We start from the raw sequence: 19059 nt of genomic DNA, 5'->3' as shown, positions 1-19059 counted from the left end.
CCCAAACCATTCTATGATTCTATGAATCAAACTGGGGAATCAAAATGGCCAGACTGACAATCAGATTTGCCTCCTACTTTGCTCCAGCATTCATGTGAAGACAATTTGACTTTTCCCAGTATCCAGTAGGCCAACTAAACTCAAGCATTAAACTGAAGCTAAATTTATTAAGGTGTCATTAGGAGATGTTAATGTTGTGTATTGGCGCGATAATTCTGGAATTTGAAATCTTGTTTAGTACTTACAACATCTATCACGTGTGGCTAATTTGAACCAAGTATCATGACACTGTCCTGAGTGCTTTGGGGAACAATGTGTGATGGTTTTTAATTCCCCAAAGGTTTGAGAATGTCTAAATAGTGCAAGGGAAGCCTCTGTAGTGGTTCAGCCCCTCCACCAGAAGATACATGCTGGTTGCCCAAATGAGATCTGGGCATTAACTCAACATTTCTACATGTTTAGGCTAGACTTCTAAATAGCTTTTTGGACCTGTAATCCTTTCCAGCACACATATGTGTAGTCTCCTTACTATAGCATGGGAATGGTTGTGAAAGAGAAAAATTACTGAGGGTTGGGCTAGTCACACTAACTTTTTGTGTGTCGTTGAAACTTTAGAATCATAGAATCATAGAGTGGTTTGGGTTGGAAGGGACCTTAGAGATTGTTTAGATCCAACCCTCCTGCCATGGGCAGGAACACCTCTCACTAGACCAGGTTGCTCAAAGCCTCATCCAGCCTGGCCTTGAACATACCCAATAAAACCTACGATATACTTTTCCAAATTTATCAAAGTCTAAATGCTGGGAAATATATTCCTACCAGATCTTGGCAGATTTTGCAGTGTTTTCAGTGTGAACAAATAAAACGTGTACAAAGAACCAGCACACTGAATTTTTACCAACGTCACAGATTTTGGAGTTTGTTAATGCTGTAATTTAAGCTCAGGCTTGGCTCCTGGGCTTTGGACTGCAGAGGCTGCTGGCATGCTCTTGTAGTGTCTGTGGCCAGAGATGAATTTCGTTTAAGACACAATTGCCAAGAGTGGCGCCACGGCGCTGGAGAGGAGTCTACCTGCAGGGCTCTCCTCTGCCCGGCCATTCCTGGGAAGCAGCCTCTGGTATTGGATTAGAGGAGATTATTTTAGTAGCTGTTGTTTGGCTTATATTGGAGCTTTTCCCTCCAAAAGTGAAAAACAGAAAGTCCTGGAGTTCTCTTCCAGTCAGAGCTCCAGGGTAATCCTGTTTCTGCTCTTTCTCCTTGGAAGAGAGAGTCTAATATTAGCCAAGTCCTGGCACCGTTTCACAGCACCTCTTCTCAACTGGTGTTGAGGTCAGGCATGGGAAGGACTGAGAGAGTTCCAGCTTTTTTCTGGATATCTTTCTTTCATTCCCAGGACATGGGATCAGCAGTTAATATTGGACAAGCAGTTAGGAGCAGACTTCTGTCTGCAGCTCAGCTATGATTCATCTCCCATTCAAATGGCATAACAGATTGATGGGGCTGGGAGGCTCCTTACTGAACATAGGGACCCACACAGAGTTTCAGATTAGATTCTGTGGAATGGGTATAAGCTAAATATAGGGATTTAAACATTTAGAAGGCTCCAAAATAACTATAATTAAAAAAAAAAATAGAGATAAAATCTAGGGTCTGACCCAAGCTGAATGTTTGATGTAAGCATATCTATAAGCAGGATACGAACTAAGGTCTGAACAAGGTACAGAGTATTATGTTACCTCCCTGATCTTAACCTGAACTATGGATTTTATCATGCAAGTGAGAAGGCAAGTTTTTGAAATAAATAATCTACTTTAAAATGATCTTTATGTGAAGATCTAGACAATTCCAAAAACAAATTATCAAAAATTTAGATAAGCTCTATTTTACTGCTGACATTAAAAACATTCTTATCAAAAGATGTTTGCCTTTATTGCAGCACAAGAAGTATTTCAATTTGGGAAGATGTAAATTTCTGTGTCACTGGCTCCGTTATGAAAAGGAAACTGTGTGGAGATACCAGAAAAAGAGACTCTACTGTTGTCATGGTGACAGAAATTAGCAGCAGTTAAAACAGCAAACAATGGATTTTATGGTTTGGTCTAATAGTGGCGTAATTACTTAGAAGTCTATTTTGTCTATCAGCATTTCAATGCATAGGAATAATTCAGTGCTGCGCTCCTACTACATGATGCTCTCACTTAGTGTTTTTAGTCTATTAGAAGCAGAAATGCAGTAGCATCATTACCATAAATATTTTTGATTCCATCTGTGGTGGGAAGGCCAAGATAAATGTTCTCTAGCAATCCCACTTGAACACCTGTCATGCAGCAGAGAGCCTGCTAGACAGAAAGAAGCAGTCTGTGCTCATTGTTCTGTGATGGCAAAAAATAACCTGTATTCCACTGCAACTTTATCTCCTTTAAAATGGGTGGAGAATTTCAATTTGGTCACTCAAGTGTGTACATCATGGTTTATGTCAGGAATGCATTTTCTTTTGTGCAGAGACCTAATGTCTGCCTTTCTTTCTCCTCCCCATTATTTCTTCAGGTTGCAGAAATGGCAAATACCTTCACATCAATTCTCAAGTCTATAAATTGGGTTGTGACTACTGTTTCCTGTTGGTGGAATCAGCACAAAATGAAGACCATGAAGTAATGGTATGCCATAGCTTATGTCTGCCTTATTGAATGAAGTGAGTGCTTCGACACTGTCCTGTCCATTGCTGGTAAGTTCTGCATATTACCAGTGTTTATAGGTCAGACCTTTAAAACACTAAAGCATTTAGTCTCTTCTAGGTTTGGGTTTTTTTTTCAGTGACCAGCAGAATATTTTGGGGTTTTTAGACCAGGTAAATCTATATTAACACAAGAAATTTATATTATTGCAAACTCAGTGAAAAACTGAAAAATGGGTAAGTCACACGGATACGACCTGTTTTATCCTAGTCCAAGCACAACTAAAGTACAATGTGCAAAACAGGAGAGTCTTATTTTTGCCTTATTACATGACAGAAATTTGAAATGTTTGCTCTTTCAGGAGGAAAATACAACAAAACTTGCATAGGAACACTGAGTGTATTCAAAGCTCAGTATTAAATCCTTCTGCACATTTCCAAACATCATTTTTTATGCCCATGCTCCATGGTTTGTCGGCCAGCGCAATCATTTTTTCCTGATGAGGATGACCATGACACTCATCTGGCTGGAAAGTAACTAGCAAAAAGCAAGGTTGCTTTTAGCTGAATCGGTTATCCACTACTTCACTGCAGAGAGACCTGATTTGGCAAAAACAGAGGATAAGGCAGAGAAAGAACAAGGAGACAATGACAAAGCAAGAAGTGCTTGTTTTAGTGGCACTGCTGCCTCAAAATGTTCATGAAATAACCTCAGATTTAATTTCTTGTAAGATTTTTCCTTTTTGTTTTGTTGTCTTTTTCAGTGTAACTTAATGATGGAGGAACTACCTGTCTGCCATTTTTAAAGCAGACTTGGTAGCTTCAGCCCTTACTTTTTCGACTTTTAAATTTTGAGGATTCTTTTGTTTTGGGCGTCTTCAAATTACTCAACAACCTTTTAAAAATTAGCTATTAAGCTTATACTAACTAAAAGTTGGACAATACTGTAAATAAAATAAATTACAGTGCTCAACAAACTTAATTTTCCTTTCCTCAACCAAAGGAGTGTGAAGGTCTCTAAGCCTTGTTAAATCAAAGTGAAAACTTAATACCTCGCAACTCTTGAAGTTAGTGAGTAACCTTACATGGCCTCTTCTCCATGTCTCGAATGACCTTTCTTTAAGCCCTGAAGGACTTGACTTTTCACATTGTATCGGGTCTGTGTGGTGGGGTTCTGGTAGCTGAGGGGGTGCTGCAAGGGTGGCTCCTTTGTGAAGCTGCTAGAAGCTTCCCCAGCTCCGAGCTGGACATGCTGCTGGCCAAGGCTGAGCCAGTCAGTGATGGTGGATCCGCCTCTGTCGCAACATATTTAAGAGGGGCACAGCGCATGGAAGAAGGGTTGGCAGGGTGGTGCAGTCCCAGGCCCTGCCATCTGTGAATAACACATTCAAGAGGGACACAGTGCATGGAGCGGGCAGTGTGGCCCTGGCAGGGCCCAGGCGCAGCCCCAGCCCAAGAGCCAGGAGCTCTTCAGGAGCCAGTGAAAAAACCTACAGCAAAGAGAGGAGTGGGATGTGAGGGAGACAACTACACAGACATCAAGGTCAGTGAAGAGAAAGGAGGGGGAGGAGATGCCAGAGCAGAGATTCCCCTGCAGCCCATGGTGAGATGACATCTGTGCCTCTGCAGCCATGGAGGGTAACAGTGGAGGACAGACTCCCCTGCAGCCCCTGGAGGACCCCACACCAGAGGAGGTGGCTGTGCCCAAAGGAGGACCTGACTTTGTGGGAGGGACCCACACTGTAGCAATTAGTGGAGAACTGCAGCCCATGGGAAGGACTGGTGTTGGAGAAGTTCATGGAGGACTGTGGCACATGGGAGGGACCCCACTTTTGAGGAGTCCTCCCTCGGAGGAGGAAGGAGAGGCAGAAACAAGGTGTGATGAACTGACCGCAACCCCCATTCTCCATCCCCCTGCACTGCTGTGGGGAGGAAGTAGACAAATCAGGAGCTAAAGTTGAGCCCCGGAAGAAGTGAGGGGTGGGGGGGAAGGTATTTTTAAGATTTGGATTTATTTCTCATTATCCTGCTCTGTTTTGATTGGTAACAAATTAAGTTGACTTTTTTTTCCCCAAGTCTGTTTTTTGCCCATGATCATAATTGGTGAGTGATCCCTCCCTGTCCTTGTCTCAACCCACAAGTCTTTACCTTTTGTTCTTCTGATTCTCCTCCCTGTTCCAGAAGGTGCAGGGAGGACTGAGCGAGCAGCTGTATGGTGCTGGTTGCCAGATGCGCTTAAACCACAACACAAGTCCAGGTCTATGTCATATACTTTGACGTTTGATGGAAATTTGCGATTGCATTATTGTCACTGGTACATTGTTGTATGGAGCTGTCAACCATGCTCAGCTACACTGGCTGAAAATCTTCCAGTCATTATTTAAGAAACATAGCTAACAGTCCTTATTACTGTGTTTTCACATATTTTGCCCAGATGGAGTAGCAACCATCTTGTACCCAAAGGTATTATCTGGAAATCCAGAGTGAGGAAGTGAAGTGTTCAAGGCCAGGCTGGATGAGGCTTTGAGCAACCTGGTCTAGTGGAGGGTGTCCCTGCTCATGGCAGGGGGGGTGGAACTTGATGGTCTTTAAGGTCCCTTCCAATCCTAGATATTCTATGATTCTATGACAAGACAAATTTGTTGAAAAGGGTATGTAGAAATATTCAGAAGTTGTCTGACTCAAAAGAGTCCATACCTCAGGAGTATTTCTGAACAGTCTAGGGAAAAGCTGAACAGCTGGCCTGAGGTTGCTGCTGGAGATGTGGAACTACAGGCCTTCCCATCCACAGCAAGCTGAAAGCCCCATTTGCATGGCTGCTGTGTGAGAAGCTAGAATTGGTGAGGAATCCAGAAGGACACTTGGGTATCAGGTAGAACTGTGTGGCCCTTTCAGCGCTATTGTATGGCTGCAAATTACAAAGTTATTTCTGTTACAGCCTTTACCATCACAGATCATGCATGAACCATAGCAATTATCATGTTTCCTTACTATTGCTGAAAAATATGGTTCAGATGCATTATAAAGATTCAAAAAGTATATTGAACTATTATACATTCTAGTATATAGTATAATACTAGTATAGTACATATATACTACAGTTTGGGTAAGCATGTGTTCTCTTAATCTTCAGGAGATTGTCAAAGGAAGCAAGAAATTTCTGTAGGTGTTCTCTAAGCCAGGTCTGTAGTAGGAAATATTGGCAGAGAGGACCATCAAGCCTAAGTTGATGATTTTTCCTTGTACTCAATACCTGTTGTGTATGCATATATAAGGAAGTATTTTTGCCAGTTCCATGAATTGAATTATCTATACTGTCAAGAAACAAAACTAGACGTGATATACCAGCAAAAGTTTAGAATGTGCTGCTTTCAAATGTTTAACTTTCTGTTCAAGGAGGTAAATTTGCCCTGTGAGTATGCAATTCATTCCACAATGTTTTCACTGCCTTAAAGAAATCATATTCACTTTCCCAATGTATTCATAGCATAATTTTATTTGAGATTTAATGTCACCAAACAGAAATATCCCCTTTGCTGTATACTGATGGTTTTGTTTTTGTTAGCATGATGAAGCCATTCCTGTATTATTGAAATAAGTAGGATTTCTGCCACTTGCAGTAATGGAAAGCGGACTGGCACTCATGTTTCCAGGTTGGACAAGGAATTGTTCCAAATCATAATGCAGGACTTATTTTTTTGGCATGGCTTTACCTCTGTCAAGGTGGCTTTCTTCTTTATATGAAAAGGTCATGTTCTGTGTTACTAAAATCTTGTATATGCTGAGCTCTTGGCCTCTGAGATGGGCAAGGGATAAGAAGCAGCTTTTTCTGTTAATTTAGAGAAGTAATTTCTTTTCTCCAAATGCAAAGGTGAAGACATCACATTTTCCTCTCCTATTAGGAGTCAGGTACTCAAGTCAGTAAAGTTATTTTCTATTACTGAACTATCTGATCAGACTCTTAATCCCAATGGGGAAAAAAGGTTCCTGGAGCAAAGAGCATCAAATAGCTTTCTTTGGTGTTAATACCAATATGTGAAAATTAACTTCACTTTAATCTGCGATCTTTTAGTCATGTGGTAATTTACTAGAGAAAGTGAGGGGAACCCAAGGGACGTAAACCTGTCTAGTTGTCTAATTTACACTGTCTGAGAAAATGGTCTGCATAATTGCAAATAGTATAATTCTTAAACTTTACAAGGTGGAAGAGTCTCTTGGAGAAAAAAGAAGTACAAATAAAAGGTCCAGAAGAGATTCCTTACTACATAAGGTTCTGTCTTTACAGTAAAATTCAATGAGAGGCTGAGCAAGAAGAAACCAAGTGTTAGTATAAGGTCGTACCGGTGTAGTTGTATGGCACTGTTGTGCCAACTAACATGGGCACAACATTGTAATGCTGTCATGACATAGTTACTTTACCCCATAAAGAAACCTCATATTTCTGTGCAACTTTGGTTATTTCTGCGTAGCTCTGAGTTTTGTCAGATAGGTATATCATCACTACCTGCCAGTTCTCCTAAATTCTGCTTTTCCTAAGGATCAATTGGGATTACATTCTAACAGGGTTTTTTAACTTTTTCCAACAAAAAGGCACTGTGGTCAGAAAATTACACTTCCTAAAAGAAGCAATATTAAAGGCACAACAAGCAATCTGTCCCAGTGGAAAGCAGAGTATAAGTAGGTCCGGTATGATGCCATAGAACTGAAAAGAAATCCTAAAAATACATGGCTAACAATAATGATGAGGGATGGTGTGAAGAACCAAAGTCAGGATGACTACAGCATAACATGAATTAGAACTAGCATAAGGTTTTATAAATACAAAGCACGAGGAAAACAAAAAGAAGAGAAGAGTAAATAACAGATGACAGGGGAAGCTGTGTTTTAATTTGGTCTTTACAGAAAGTTAATAGTAGTCATCAACACGTTAGTAGAGTTTTAACTGGAGGACAGGAGTCTAGACTATAAAAAGGAAGTAACATCTTAAAGAATATTTAGATAAATTAGATTACACAAATTGTTAGGAAATCATGAAATTAATCTTAAACTACCACAAACTAGCAGATTATCTTTAAGATCTCCAGCAAGTGAAGAAAAGCAAATGTAATACTTTTTTCCAAAAGAGAAAGGACATCAAGAGGAAGCCAGCCTTAGATTTATGCAAGGATACTCGAATAAATAATTTAAATAATCAAATTTAAATAGAATAAATTATTTAAACCTGCAGAATATTAACATAGTGGGGAACAGCCGACATATATTTGTCAGAAGCAAGCCAATCTGCTTTCTGTCTTTGACAGGATAATCATCCCAATAGACAGGATAGCAAGAGTAGACATGATATATCTAAACTCTTGTGCGATTTTTGAAGTAAAATGAGTAAATAGAGCTAAGAATATGGAATATTCTCAAAATGGATCAGTGGATCACTGTCCAATTTCAAATGGGATGCTCTTGGGACCCATCCTACATATGTTTCTATGAAAAATATTAATAACTTTGATGGCAGGCTAGAGAGCATACTGAACAACCAGTGAATGACTTCTATGTAGGAAGAGCTGGAAGTACTTTCTAAGGTGGCAGTTGTCTGAAATCAACAAGAGAAGATACAGAAACCACTGAGAGGGACATACCATGCTTGGGAAGGAAACATTCAAGGAACAAAGTGAGAAATAATGGCCAGGCAAGATAGACAGCAGGCTAGTTATGTGTGAGTCATGTCATGCTGTTACAAAACCAGGCAAATACCTGTCTGGGTATGATGACAGAGCTGTTTCATAGAAGGCAGAAGAATGAGTCACCCTCCTGCACTTGTTACTTTTGAGATCCTAGGTGAAATATTGTATCTGCTTTTGGGGACCATGCCTTACAAAGTTTGCAGTCAATATGGAGGCATTTTAAATAACTGATGTTTAGAAAATCTGAGTTATTAGAGGAAGCTGAAGGAATTGAGTTTGGTTAGTCAAAAAAGGAAAAATAATAAAAGACTGAAGGAAATATAATAGCCTTCAAGTACATAAATAATTTTTGCAGAAAGCTGATCTTTATTTGACATGGGAATAAAAAAAAAAATAATCATTTTACCCTGCAGCAAAGGTTATTTACCTGAGATATTGAAAGGCTTTTAAGGTCAAGTTAGACCAATTTGGGTCACATTTGGGCCAAGTGTTTAATTCTGCCTTGGAGCTAGAAAATGAATGACCTCTATTTTTCTGCATCTATTTTAATGTAAAGGACACCCGGCCTTTTTCAGAAAAATCCATTGACTTGACTATAACCATTGCTGCCTAATGTTAATACAGCTCCTCTCAAAGCAGCGAACTCTCCTCCATGATGGAAGTCAGAGGTGCAAAAGCCTGAATATTGCAGGAGGTCTTGGAGGAGAAATGGCACCTATAGTGGGATTTTCTTGTTTTGATGAGGTGACCCATGGAGTAGCTCTGCTTCTTCCGAGACATGTGCAAGCCCTGATTTCAGCTCTGGTCTCGCCACTGTTAATGTTTTATTTAAAGCAGATAATACAGTTATTTCTAAGCTAGTAATTGCAAATTCTTACAGATGGGGAGAAGGTCCATAGGGCAGTCTGAGCCTGTGGTTGACACCTGCAGACGTTATTTGTCGTTCTCACGGTTGCTCTCACTGGACTCATCAGCTGACAGCATTGTCCATCAGTGCAATTCTCACCAACAGCAAGGAGCCTAATTTCTATCTCAATTAAATCAGGAGCTTTGTGTTCCTTGTATTGATATTTTCATTCAAGTTATAATTGATTTATCAAATATATCCTAAGTTTATTTCCAGTGGAGGATACGTAGTTATCTCAGGATGAAGTCAGGTCAGAAAACTTGACTTTTTTTTTTCTTAGAAAAACGCATATCACAACAGAACAAGCAGTGCCCCTTACAGTCTCCTCTTGCTCCAAGTTACTGGAGTGCAGAACTGATACAAACTACTAATACACCCTTCTATTTAGTTTAATCTTCATAGTAGCAGCCAGCAGCCTACTCAGCTTTTTTAAACATAATCATTTATTCTAGACCATAATCAGCTATCCCTGGTCTTATTACTGTCACCATGTGTTTCAAATCTTACCTACATGTTCTTAACAACATGTTACCTGGTTGCAAGGTCTTGACCAGCTGTTGGGTGTCATTGAAAGAGGTGACAGCTTGTCACTGGCTGCACAACTTGCTCATGTACAGCTGTTGTCCTCTGCTCTCTCAGGGTGCAGAGCAACATGGCCGTGGTTTTGGAAGGAGGGATGGCTGAGCAGCTTCCACGTGATGGGGTTGGCAGGTTTGTGCATTCACCCGAGAGCAGGCTCCTGAGCATGGAGTTTCACTCTGTACTACCAAAAACTTATTCTTCTGCTGAGTAAGACATTGAGATCTAGAATGGATCGAGAATGACATTCAAGCACCTGAGCTGTGCACACATTTAAACCTTCTTCACCAAATAAAGATCTGTAGTGCCAAAGCTCCTTTTGGGACTGGTGTCTGACAGAGCACTGCAGAGATTTTGCTTTTTTTTCCTCTCTTTCCAGTGCAGCCAAGTCCTCAGAGCATTCAAGCAGAAAGAAGAGCTCAATTGACCTCCTTCCTCAGCTGGAGGGGTTTCAAACCCACATTTCCAATACTCTGGGACATGCCCCAGTCTTCAAACACTCAGCTACATTGGGTGGAGAAAACCACCACCATCCCTTGGAACCTGCAGCCAAAAAGCCCAAAGGAGGTGGAAGAGGAGCCTACTCCTGTAGTCCAGCACACAGGAGCACACCTGGGAGGGAAGGAAAGAAGGCACATACCTGCGCTTTTTCCTCTATATGCAGTGACTGACTCATATAAAGCGTACAAGCAAGATTAAATGGTGCTAAAGAGCAGACTGAGCCATCTCTGAGAGCACACCAGGTGAACCCCAGAGGTACTGGTGAGAACGTAGCAGCGGCTCCCAGCAAAGCCCTGCTGCTTTGGGTGGGAAGAGGGGAGGAGTAATGCAGGCTTGGAGCAGGTGATTCGAGGATGGTGTGAAGCAAAGGAGAGGAGCAGTTTAAAGAGAGCTCCTCCACCTGACCTTATTTTATCACCCTCTTTTGCTCGTTTTAGCTACAGGTGTCCCCACTTCTATGTGGCTGTGAGAAGCATTTCAGAATTATCCTTAATATAAATGCAGCAGTAATCCCACTGAAACCAGTGTAGCTACTCAGATGGTTGAAATTAAGCACATAATTATATTCCTGAATCAAGGCTTTAATAAATTAATTAAATTTCATAATTATAACGATTTTTGTAAAGGCAACATCCTCATTTGGTAATGCTAACCATAAATGTGGGAAAATTAAAGAAGGAACAAATTTTGCAACCTAGGGTAACTAATGAGTTGTGTTTTCAATAAGAAAAGTTTTTAATTGAAACACTCTTTGAAGTTTACTCAGTAATTCTTTTAAATAATTCTTTGGTATATTAGCATTTTTCCTCGCCTTTTTATTTTTGATATCACCATAATGAAGAGAATAAAATAGTCTTTAACTTAGAATCATGCCTTATATATATGTTCCAATTGTTCCTATTATTAGAGCTGACAGAGATAAAGTCACATCTTAAGTGTACATACAGTCTATACAAAAGAATCTCCAAGATAAAGATTCTGTGATCTTTAAATACTTTCCAAATGTCTCTGAAATGATTTAAATTCAGTAAAGAAATTTGACAGAAAAAAGAGTACACAGATTTATTTTTGCCATTTAACAGTGTTTATATTGAATCACTGACCCAAAATACTCATTTTGAAAATTTCTTCTAAAAAAACCAAAGTTGTTGATGCTTTCAGTTTTGTTCTTTGAAGACAGCTGAATGACACAAAAATGTATCTTGCATTGTCTGCTTGTTTTAAATAATCCCTTTTAGGAGGATTAGTCACAGTATTAAATTAAGAGAAGGAACAATTAATTATATTCTTAAATGAAGAAGAGAAGAATCTTTGAAATGTTCTCCCTTCCTCCTCGCCCCCTCCGAATTAAATCTAAAACTGCATTATGTATTTTTCACTTATGGAAAATCTTTCAGTCTTCAATTTAAACAAAAGTGGTGAGAGTGAGCAGTACATGGCACAAAATTAATTTGGATTGACTTTTAGGTACGCTAGGGGAAATGAATGAAAAGTCAAAATGAAAAAAAAAGCCAAAATGAAAAGGAATGCTTGCTTTATAACAACTGCTAATCTATGAAGCAAGGCCTTGCTGCTTCAAAGAGCTGTCAGGATTTTTGGACAAGCACCTGTGCTCGCTCCAAGCAAATATTTTTGTGCTTAGATTTCTTTTTGGCAACGGTTTGTTTGGATGTTTAAAAAATTGAATGAGGTCCGAGTTGCTTCTATCACCATGGCATGATACTCATTAATATGATAATGATATGATGTTCACTAAAGACCTTTTTGTAGTGAACTTAAGGGGGTTTTGTAGCTTTTGTTACAAGTGTTGCACAACAGCTAAAAAGCTCTGAATATTCTTCTGCGAAAAAAAGCAGGAGGATAAACTTCTGGGAGAAATGATAGTAGGTAGACAGCTACAGAGGAGAGCAATGTAGTAATAAGGATATATCACTAACTCTCTGATAAATTCAGAGAAAAAGACCACAGATTATTAAGAGAGATTGTGAGGGCTGTGAGGGCAGAAAACATAATATTGAGAAACAGAAATTATTCATATGTAGGTTTTGTAAACGATACACAGGGGCACAAAGCCTCTTGGAAAGATTAATCTGAGAAGCCACAAAAGGGAAACAACTCTTATTAGTCTGAAACAGTGCATCAGGCCCACATCAATAAGTAATTGTGCAAGAACCACATTCTCTCACTGAATTTAATGTGACTGCAATTGAACCTCCTGCTAGGAACAAAAATGCTTTAAAAAACCCACTGCATAAAAGTTTACTACCAAAAAGGAAGAAACTCTTAAGGAAAATGGAAAGGGAAAGCCAGAAGGGCAAAACGCTAGCAGACAAGCATGGAAAGTGCTGAAAGACTCAATGTTGAATGCTTAGTGTAGGTGTATGGCACCTATAAAAAGGCTGATGTTCAGCAGATTCCTATGTAATTTAAAATTAAAATTAAATTAATAAGCTAGTGATAAAGTTTGCTGGTGACATAGAGTTATTCAGGATTACTGACTGCAAAGAGTTGCAAAAAAAAAAGTCTTGTGGAACTAAAGCCTGGGTGCAAAATTGCAGAAAAGTACTTGTGGATAAATGCTAGGTAATGTGCATAGAAAAAAAATAACTAAGTATACAGGCACAGTGGTACCCTCTGTTCTTGTTCAGGAAAGAGATATTGAAGTCTTTATCAGACTCATTTTCATCACTCTGAAAAATATTAGCTGAGTGTTCAAACCTGGTCAAAAAGGTATTCAAATATTAAGAACAAAAATTAAAATCCAGAGGCATGGTAGAAGATAAATACCTGGTGCATCCAGATCTTGAATACTGCATGAAATTCAGGTTCTCTCCATCTCTGTAAAGATATAGATGAACTAGTAAAGGTCCTTATAATGATCAAAGGTGCAAACTGTTTATGTATGAGGATAGATTAATGGGCTAGGGCTCTTCACCTAAGAAGAAAGAATATCGTCATAAAAGTAGCATAAAAGAAGTGCATACATCATACTGCTCCTGAGGGAGAGGAAAATAGCATCCTGGAACCCACAAATTCTATTAAATTAGTGAATAGGGAGTAAATTTATGTGGTTTCTTAGAACAGGAGAACCACAGGGAAAGATTTAGAACAAAAGGAACCATTTTTCTAAAAAATATATCGTTAAATTGCAGATTCCTTTAACATGTGAATTTGTGTAATCAGAAATACAAGTGAGTCCAAGAAGGTATTCATGGAGGACAGATCTATCACTGGCTGTTAGATACAAGTTCCAGCCTGTGGCTGAGGAAACTCTTGGGCTGCCAACTGCAGGAGGTGAGGGGAGAGAGCATCGCTATTCTTCCCTTCTTTCTTTCCCGAACATCTGGTGCTGACTACCACACAGCCCTGTGCTGGAGGGATGTTTGCTCTGACCCAGGATGAGTTTCCTCTGCCCTGATATTGTTTTCACCCCCTGCAAGACTCTGTATTTATTGTAATTTGGGACAAAACTAATTTTCATTTAAAGTACCAGTCATTGTGACAAATGCACTTTCAAGCATCTAGACCCTTGTTTTTTTTATTGTTCGCATGGTGGGAAATCACCTTAAAATATGTTGAGCAGCTGGTGAAAGATTGTTCTAGGTGTGTAGCACTGAAGAACTCCAGGGAGCCCAAGATAAAGACTTTTTACCCAGGCCTGTAGTGACAGGACAAGGAGCAACAGTTTTAAACTGAAAGAGGGTAGGTTTAGATTAGATATTAGGAAGAAATTTTTTATGATGAGACACTGGAACAAGTTGCCCAGAGAACTCTGGATGCCACATCGCTGGAATTTTTCAAGGCCAAGTTGGATGGGGCTTTGACAACCCAATCTAGTTGAAGCTGTCCTGGCCCATGGCAGGGGGGTTGGACTAGATGATCTTTAAGGTCCCTTCCAACCCAAACCATTCTATGATTCTATGAAATACAGCCCCAGTGCCATCTACTCATCAGCATGAGAGGAATTGCAGGAGAAGCAGATCTGAACCATTTCCACTGGAGGGGAGGGAAACAGGCTCGTGGCGCTGCTGGGCTGCAGTCAGGCCCTCGGTGAGTGTCTGTGCCTCATTGTCAGCTAACGTGAGCTGCTCCATCTCTGGAACAGCACCTTTACTGCACAGTACAGATTGTCCCGCTTAAACACAGTTTCAACATACAAGGAATTTAACGTAAAGGAAAAAAAATAAATTTTTTTTTAAGCCACCTGCTTTAGTTGAATGTGGGTGCATGGTGATCTTGGAGCCTGGCAGGTTCAGCTTTGGTTAAAAACAATCACATGCAATAATTTGCATAACAATCTGTGATTTCAGGATAGGGTGGTGTTGCCCCATGCAGATGTTCTTTTTTCCTTGAGTTATGCATTTTTAAATGGAATATATTACCCATAGATTTAAAATTATCTGATTAATTTATCTTGAGAACACTGAAGTTTTGCTCAGTATGAGATTTTATTAATATGCTGTAATTTCTTAAATGCTACTTGATGCCTCTTTAATTAAAAAGGCCATAATGTGTCAACATCTCGACTCCTGCTACAAGACCTGAGCTTTTGGACTTGATTTCTGTTCATCTCAAAGAAGTGAAACATACAGGCAGAGCAGCTGAATAACTAAATGTTAAAAGACTATTTCTTCAAAGCTTGACTTTTGATCCTCACATTGCCACTGAGGCTCTGAATGCGTCATTCATTGCAGGGAGAGTGTTTTCCTATCTCAGCTGTATTGCATGCTGTTATTCTTTTAATCGTAAAGTATCTCTTTTTCTGAGGCAAAATGGATTTGATGGTGAATGGCCACCCTGACAGACACAGAGAGGCTGCACATATGGATCTTCTGCTACCATTTTCTATACTTACATTTCTAGAAAGTATTGAAAGCTTACATAATTTTTTTTTCCTTGAAAGATCTGTTATTTTTCTGTGAAAACCAATGCCTCAACAGTTTAACCAAAAACTGGTTTGTCATTGTAACCTGTATGTGTAGAAATATCTGCCCAAACCAGCACAGGCACTTTCACTGATGAAAATCTGAGGTTGGATAAATACCACTAATTCTATTTGTTTTCATTTTCAGTGTGTTTAGTACATGCCCTTTCCTTTCCAGCACTGTTCCAGGATTCTTTCGTCTTCTTATTTCTCGTGTAGTATTCATTCGATGTAGCTGAAACTTTGCTGAAGTCCCTGCTGTGCACCAAGACCCCAACGTCTGTTGTGAATTATTCTAGAGCTGCACAGTCTGAGAGCCAGAGCCAACCTGCAGAGCTGCTGTTTGGCAAATTCCTGCCTGAGACCAGTTGTCCTTTTCGGGGCAAAAATTTTTGTTGAAATGGGAGTCAGATTTAAACTCTGTTCCAACTCAAGCAAAGATGTGCTGCTTAAGTTTCACCATTGTAACAATGAGGCATTCTCCACATCACGTATGTTTGTGTGGTATGGAGGGTTATCAAGCAAGAGTGGGATTATCTAATTATTTGTTTTCATTATATTGGTAATGGCAGAAGTAGACAAATGCTGGTTGACTGTCTTTCACCCATATGTTGATGATCTAAATGTATCACAGGCTGAGAGTGACTGTTCATTTTTTTCTGCTCTGCTGCTAATGTCTGTCAATAGAGGACAGGGCAGGCAGGAGAAATGGGGGGGTGGTTTTAACCTCATCCTTTTTTATGTATATCATCAGCAGGATCACTAGCACGGCTGTTGCAAGGACCATGAATGGCCTCAGTCTTTCAGAGATGCTTCTTTCAGGCTGCAGATGAGGATTGGGTGTGGGTAAAAAAGGGCCAGGTTGCTTTGCCACTGACCAAGTAGTAGCATTCCATTGAGAAAACAAGACTGTTGTGTTGTTTATTGCTGATCTGAAAGATGTCACTTGTTTCAACGCTTCTAAATTCTGCTGTGTTTTTAAAATAAGTCACTGTGTTATGAACTCTTTAGAGCTAGAGATAGTACAATGTTAGAGATGTTAGAGATAGTACAATAACACATAGCACAATGGAAGATAAATTCTGTGTTCCTGTGATGCAAATCACCAGCTGCCAGTATGTCAGAACCAGTCCCTGTCCTTACACTCTGTATTCATTAGTGCCTCAAGGGATACTTATTCACCATTTTTCAACAGAAGAGAGGTGCATACGAGCAGTAAAAGAGATGGCTTGCATCTTGAGAGTAGGAGGCCAGATAATGATATATGTGTGGGCAATGGAGCAAAAACGGAGACGACTTGAAAAGCAAGAAGTCTTTGTTCCTTGGAATCCTTCACCTCCTTCCTGCTCCTCGGGTGAGCCTTGCCCACATGAAGTACAAAAATCAGTTCTTCACAAGGACAAAGAGCTGGCTTTGAACCAGCCCTGTCATTGGCCGGATGGGACTTCAGAGGCACATGGGACAGCAAGGAGCTCATCCTGTGGAGGGGAGAAAAAAGAGCCATGCACAGTGTTAGAGAATTCTCTGAGATGTTCTCTGTTCTCAAGATCACTTGACTCAGTGTTAGATGTGGGTGATCAGTGGCACCAAGAAGAGCTCATTAGATACTGCAATTATGGTGTTCAGCTGAATGAATTAAACAAAGAAAAAAAAGTTGAAAAAAACAGAGAGCATGGCTTTCTCAAAAGTGCTTCTGACTTTTTTCCACATTGCAAACCGAGTTTTGAAAATACAACAGCCTTTGAAGTGGCTGTTAAACCTGTGCTGCCCATGTCACACTGCTCGAAGGCTTTCAGAAGTTGCTATTCAGAATTAGGGCAAGCAACTATACAGCTCCCTGTGGCTGCAGATGCTCTTCACGACAGCAGCGAAGTGTGTTTACCTGACCTGATTTCACATCAGAAAGAATTAGCTGGCAGACAACAACTTAAAATAGACCACCAACCACAACAAGGAGCTTTCAGCCAACCTCAGAACAAAAGGAGAACGGGCTCTTCCCTGCAGAAAGCAGTCGATGAGCGCGCCCTGACTGCGCAGAGCCCGCAGCAGACAGGTCCTCGTGGGGCATGGATGAGGTACTACCACATTTTTAAAGAAGGGGAATTGGCTGAGCTGATAAAGTGTCTTATTCCTGAGCTACATGTTATTCATTCATACTTTGACCATGCCAATTGGTGCATGATTGCAGAAAAGACTAAAGTGTGGAAGATCTAGGGGACATTTCCATATTAAAATGCACAAAGAATACTTGTGGGCTTTGTTCCTTTTGAAAGCTCAGCGCCTCTGAGAATCTTTCCTGAAGGTTTTTATAGCCTTGAGTATGTTTTTGGGGAGAGCGGAATATACGAGGAGGAGACTGCTTTGAAACTCTCAGGTTCTGTGACTTTGTTTTCTTTGATTTTGTTCTTAAAATATGTCTCTATTGAATTTTTTTTTTTTTTCTGGAGGCATTATTTCAGTCTGAGCACATTTTAGCACACTGACCCCTTTTCATAAACAGCTGACAACTGTGTTGTGTTGTTTTAAAATGGGGAGAATACAGTTGGAAGGCGATTGCTGGATTATTTTTACATGTGCGTTAAAAGTCTTTGTTATTCATTTATAACTACATAATCATTCATGTCAACTTCTTATTTTAAAATTTATTGTACTATCCAACTTGATATAACACGGGAAGTAATTGAAAGATACACTATTTTATTGCAGTTCACTTTGTCAGCCTATATGACACTTCTAGACATGATACACAAACTGTCTGTCTTTTATGAGAATTACTAGGTGTACAGAGCCCTCATGGCAGAGACAGTAACTCATGACACTGTCATAGTCTAGAGATCTTTTTTCTTTGTCTTGTAGCAGTCATGCCCAAGAAAACAAAGATATATTTGTCTCCATATATGCCACTACAAGACCTCCCCCAAAAAACAGTTTTAAAAGTGAGCTTGACTTGCATGCTTAAGCCTGGATTGCTCTTTCTCCCTGTCAGCAAAACTAGGATGAATCAGAAGGATTTAATAACTCATTTAAATCTGTACAGTGACTAACACAGAAAAGTGTTCCAGTGACCGCTAGTCAACGGAGAAAATATTAACATCAGTATGCAATACTAGTGCTTTTATCTACAGATTCGCCTTTTGCAAAGAAGCTCAGATTCATCATCCAATTTCTACAGATAAAGAAAATGAGGTAAGCAACTTTGCTTAAGGTTGCAATGTAGAGTAAACATTGGAAGAAAACCAAACAAAAATCCCAAGCAACACAGCTGCTTTGCTGATGATTATTTAGGTGCCGGGGAAGGCTGTTCATAATTTTTCTTCCTGCCTTTGTTTCTGTGGATTTGTGAATCAGCAAACAAGAGATCAAACTTGTTTTCTGAGAAATAAACCCCTGCATATTCTTTACATGTCTATCAGTGGCAGATGCATATCATTTTTTCCAATGCAGCATGGAACAGTACAGTAATCTGAGTTTTTTAATGCAGCTTTAATTCAATTTGAATACAATATCTGTAATCACATTTCCTTTACTTCCTCCCATGGAGTTCATGTTAGCAGTATCATAGTACATCTTGTATTTTCAGGTGGAAAAGCTAGAGGGGCTAATCAGTCTCCTCCATCTGTAATGACTGCCTCTTCGGTGCTCCTTTTTTCCCCCTAAATGTTATTATCCTTGTGCAAGCGAAGAAAATAATTTTCAGTCACAAAATATTGCTGCCATCCGGCTCTGATGACACTGTTCCCTTCATTTCGTACAACTTGTTCCATTGCCAGAAGGACTTGACAGCATCTCCCTGTTT

The 19059-nt window shown here is 39.8% G+C and overlaps 1 protein-coding gene across 1 annotated transcript; it reads left to right on the top strand.

The window, feature by feature from the left end:
* Positions 1–2547: 2547 nt before the first annotated feature.
* On the top strand, positions 2548–17477 carry LOC104472195 (putative methyltransferase KIAA1456; the record flags this gene model as incomplete). Its single annotated transcript, XM_010087771.1, is given in 4 exon segments — positions 2548–2687; positions 2689–2725; positions 16423–16617; positions 17113–17477. Coding segments are annotated over 4 exon segments (737 nt in total), but the record flags the coding sequence as incomplete, so codon positions are not given.
* Between the last annotated feature and the right edge of the window lie 1582 nt (positions 17478–19059).

The sequence above is a fragment of the Pterocles gutturalis genome, unplaced genomic scaffold (genome assembly GCF_000699245.1).
Source record: "Pterocles gutturalis isolate BGI_N339 unplaced genomic scaffold, ASM69924v1 scaffold25146, whole genome shotgun sequence".
NCBI lineage: Eukaryota > Metazoa > Chordata > Aves > Pterocliformes > Pteroclidae > Pterocles > Pterocles gutturalis.
Note: the sequence above shows the minus strand (reverse complement) of the source record. Positions and strands in the feature narration are given on the sequence as shown.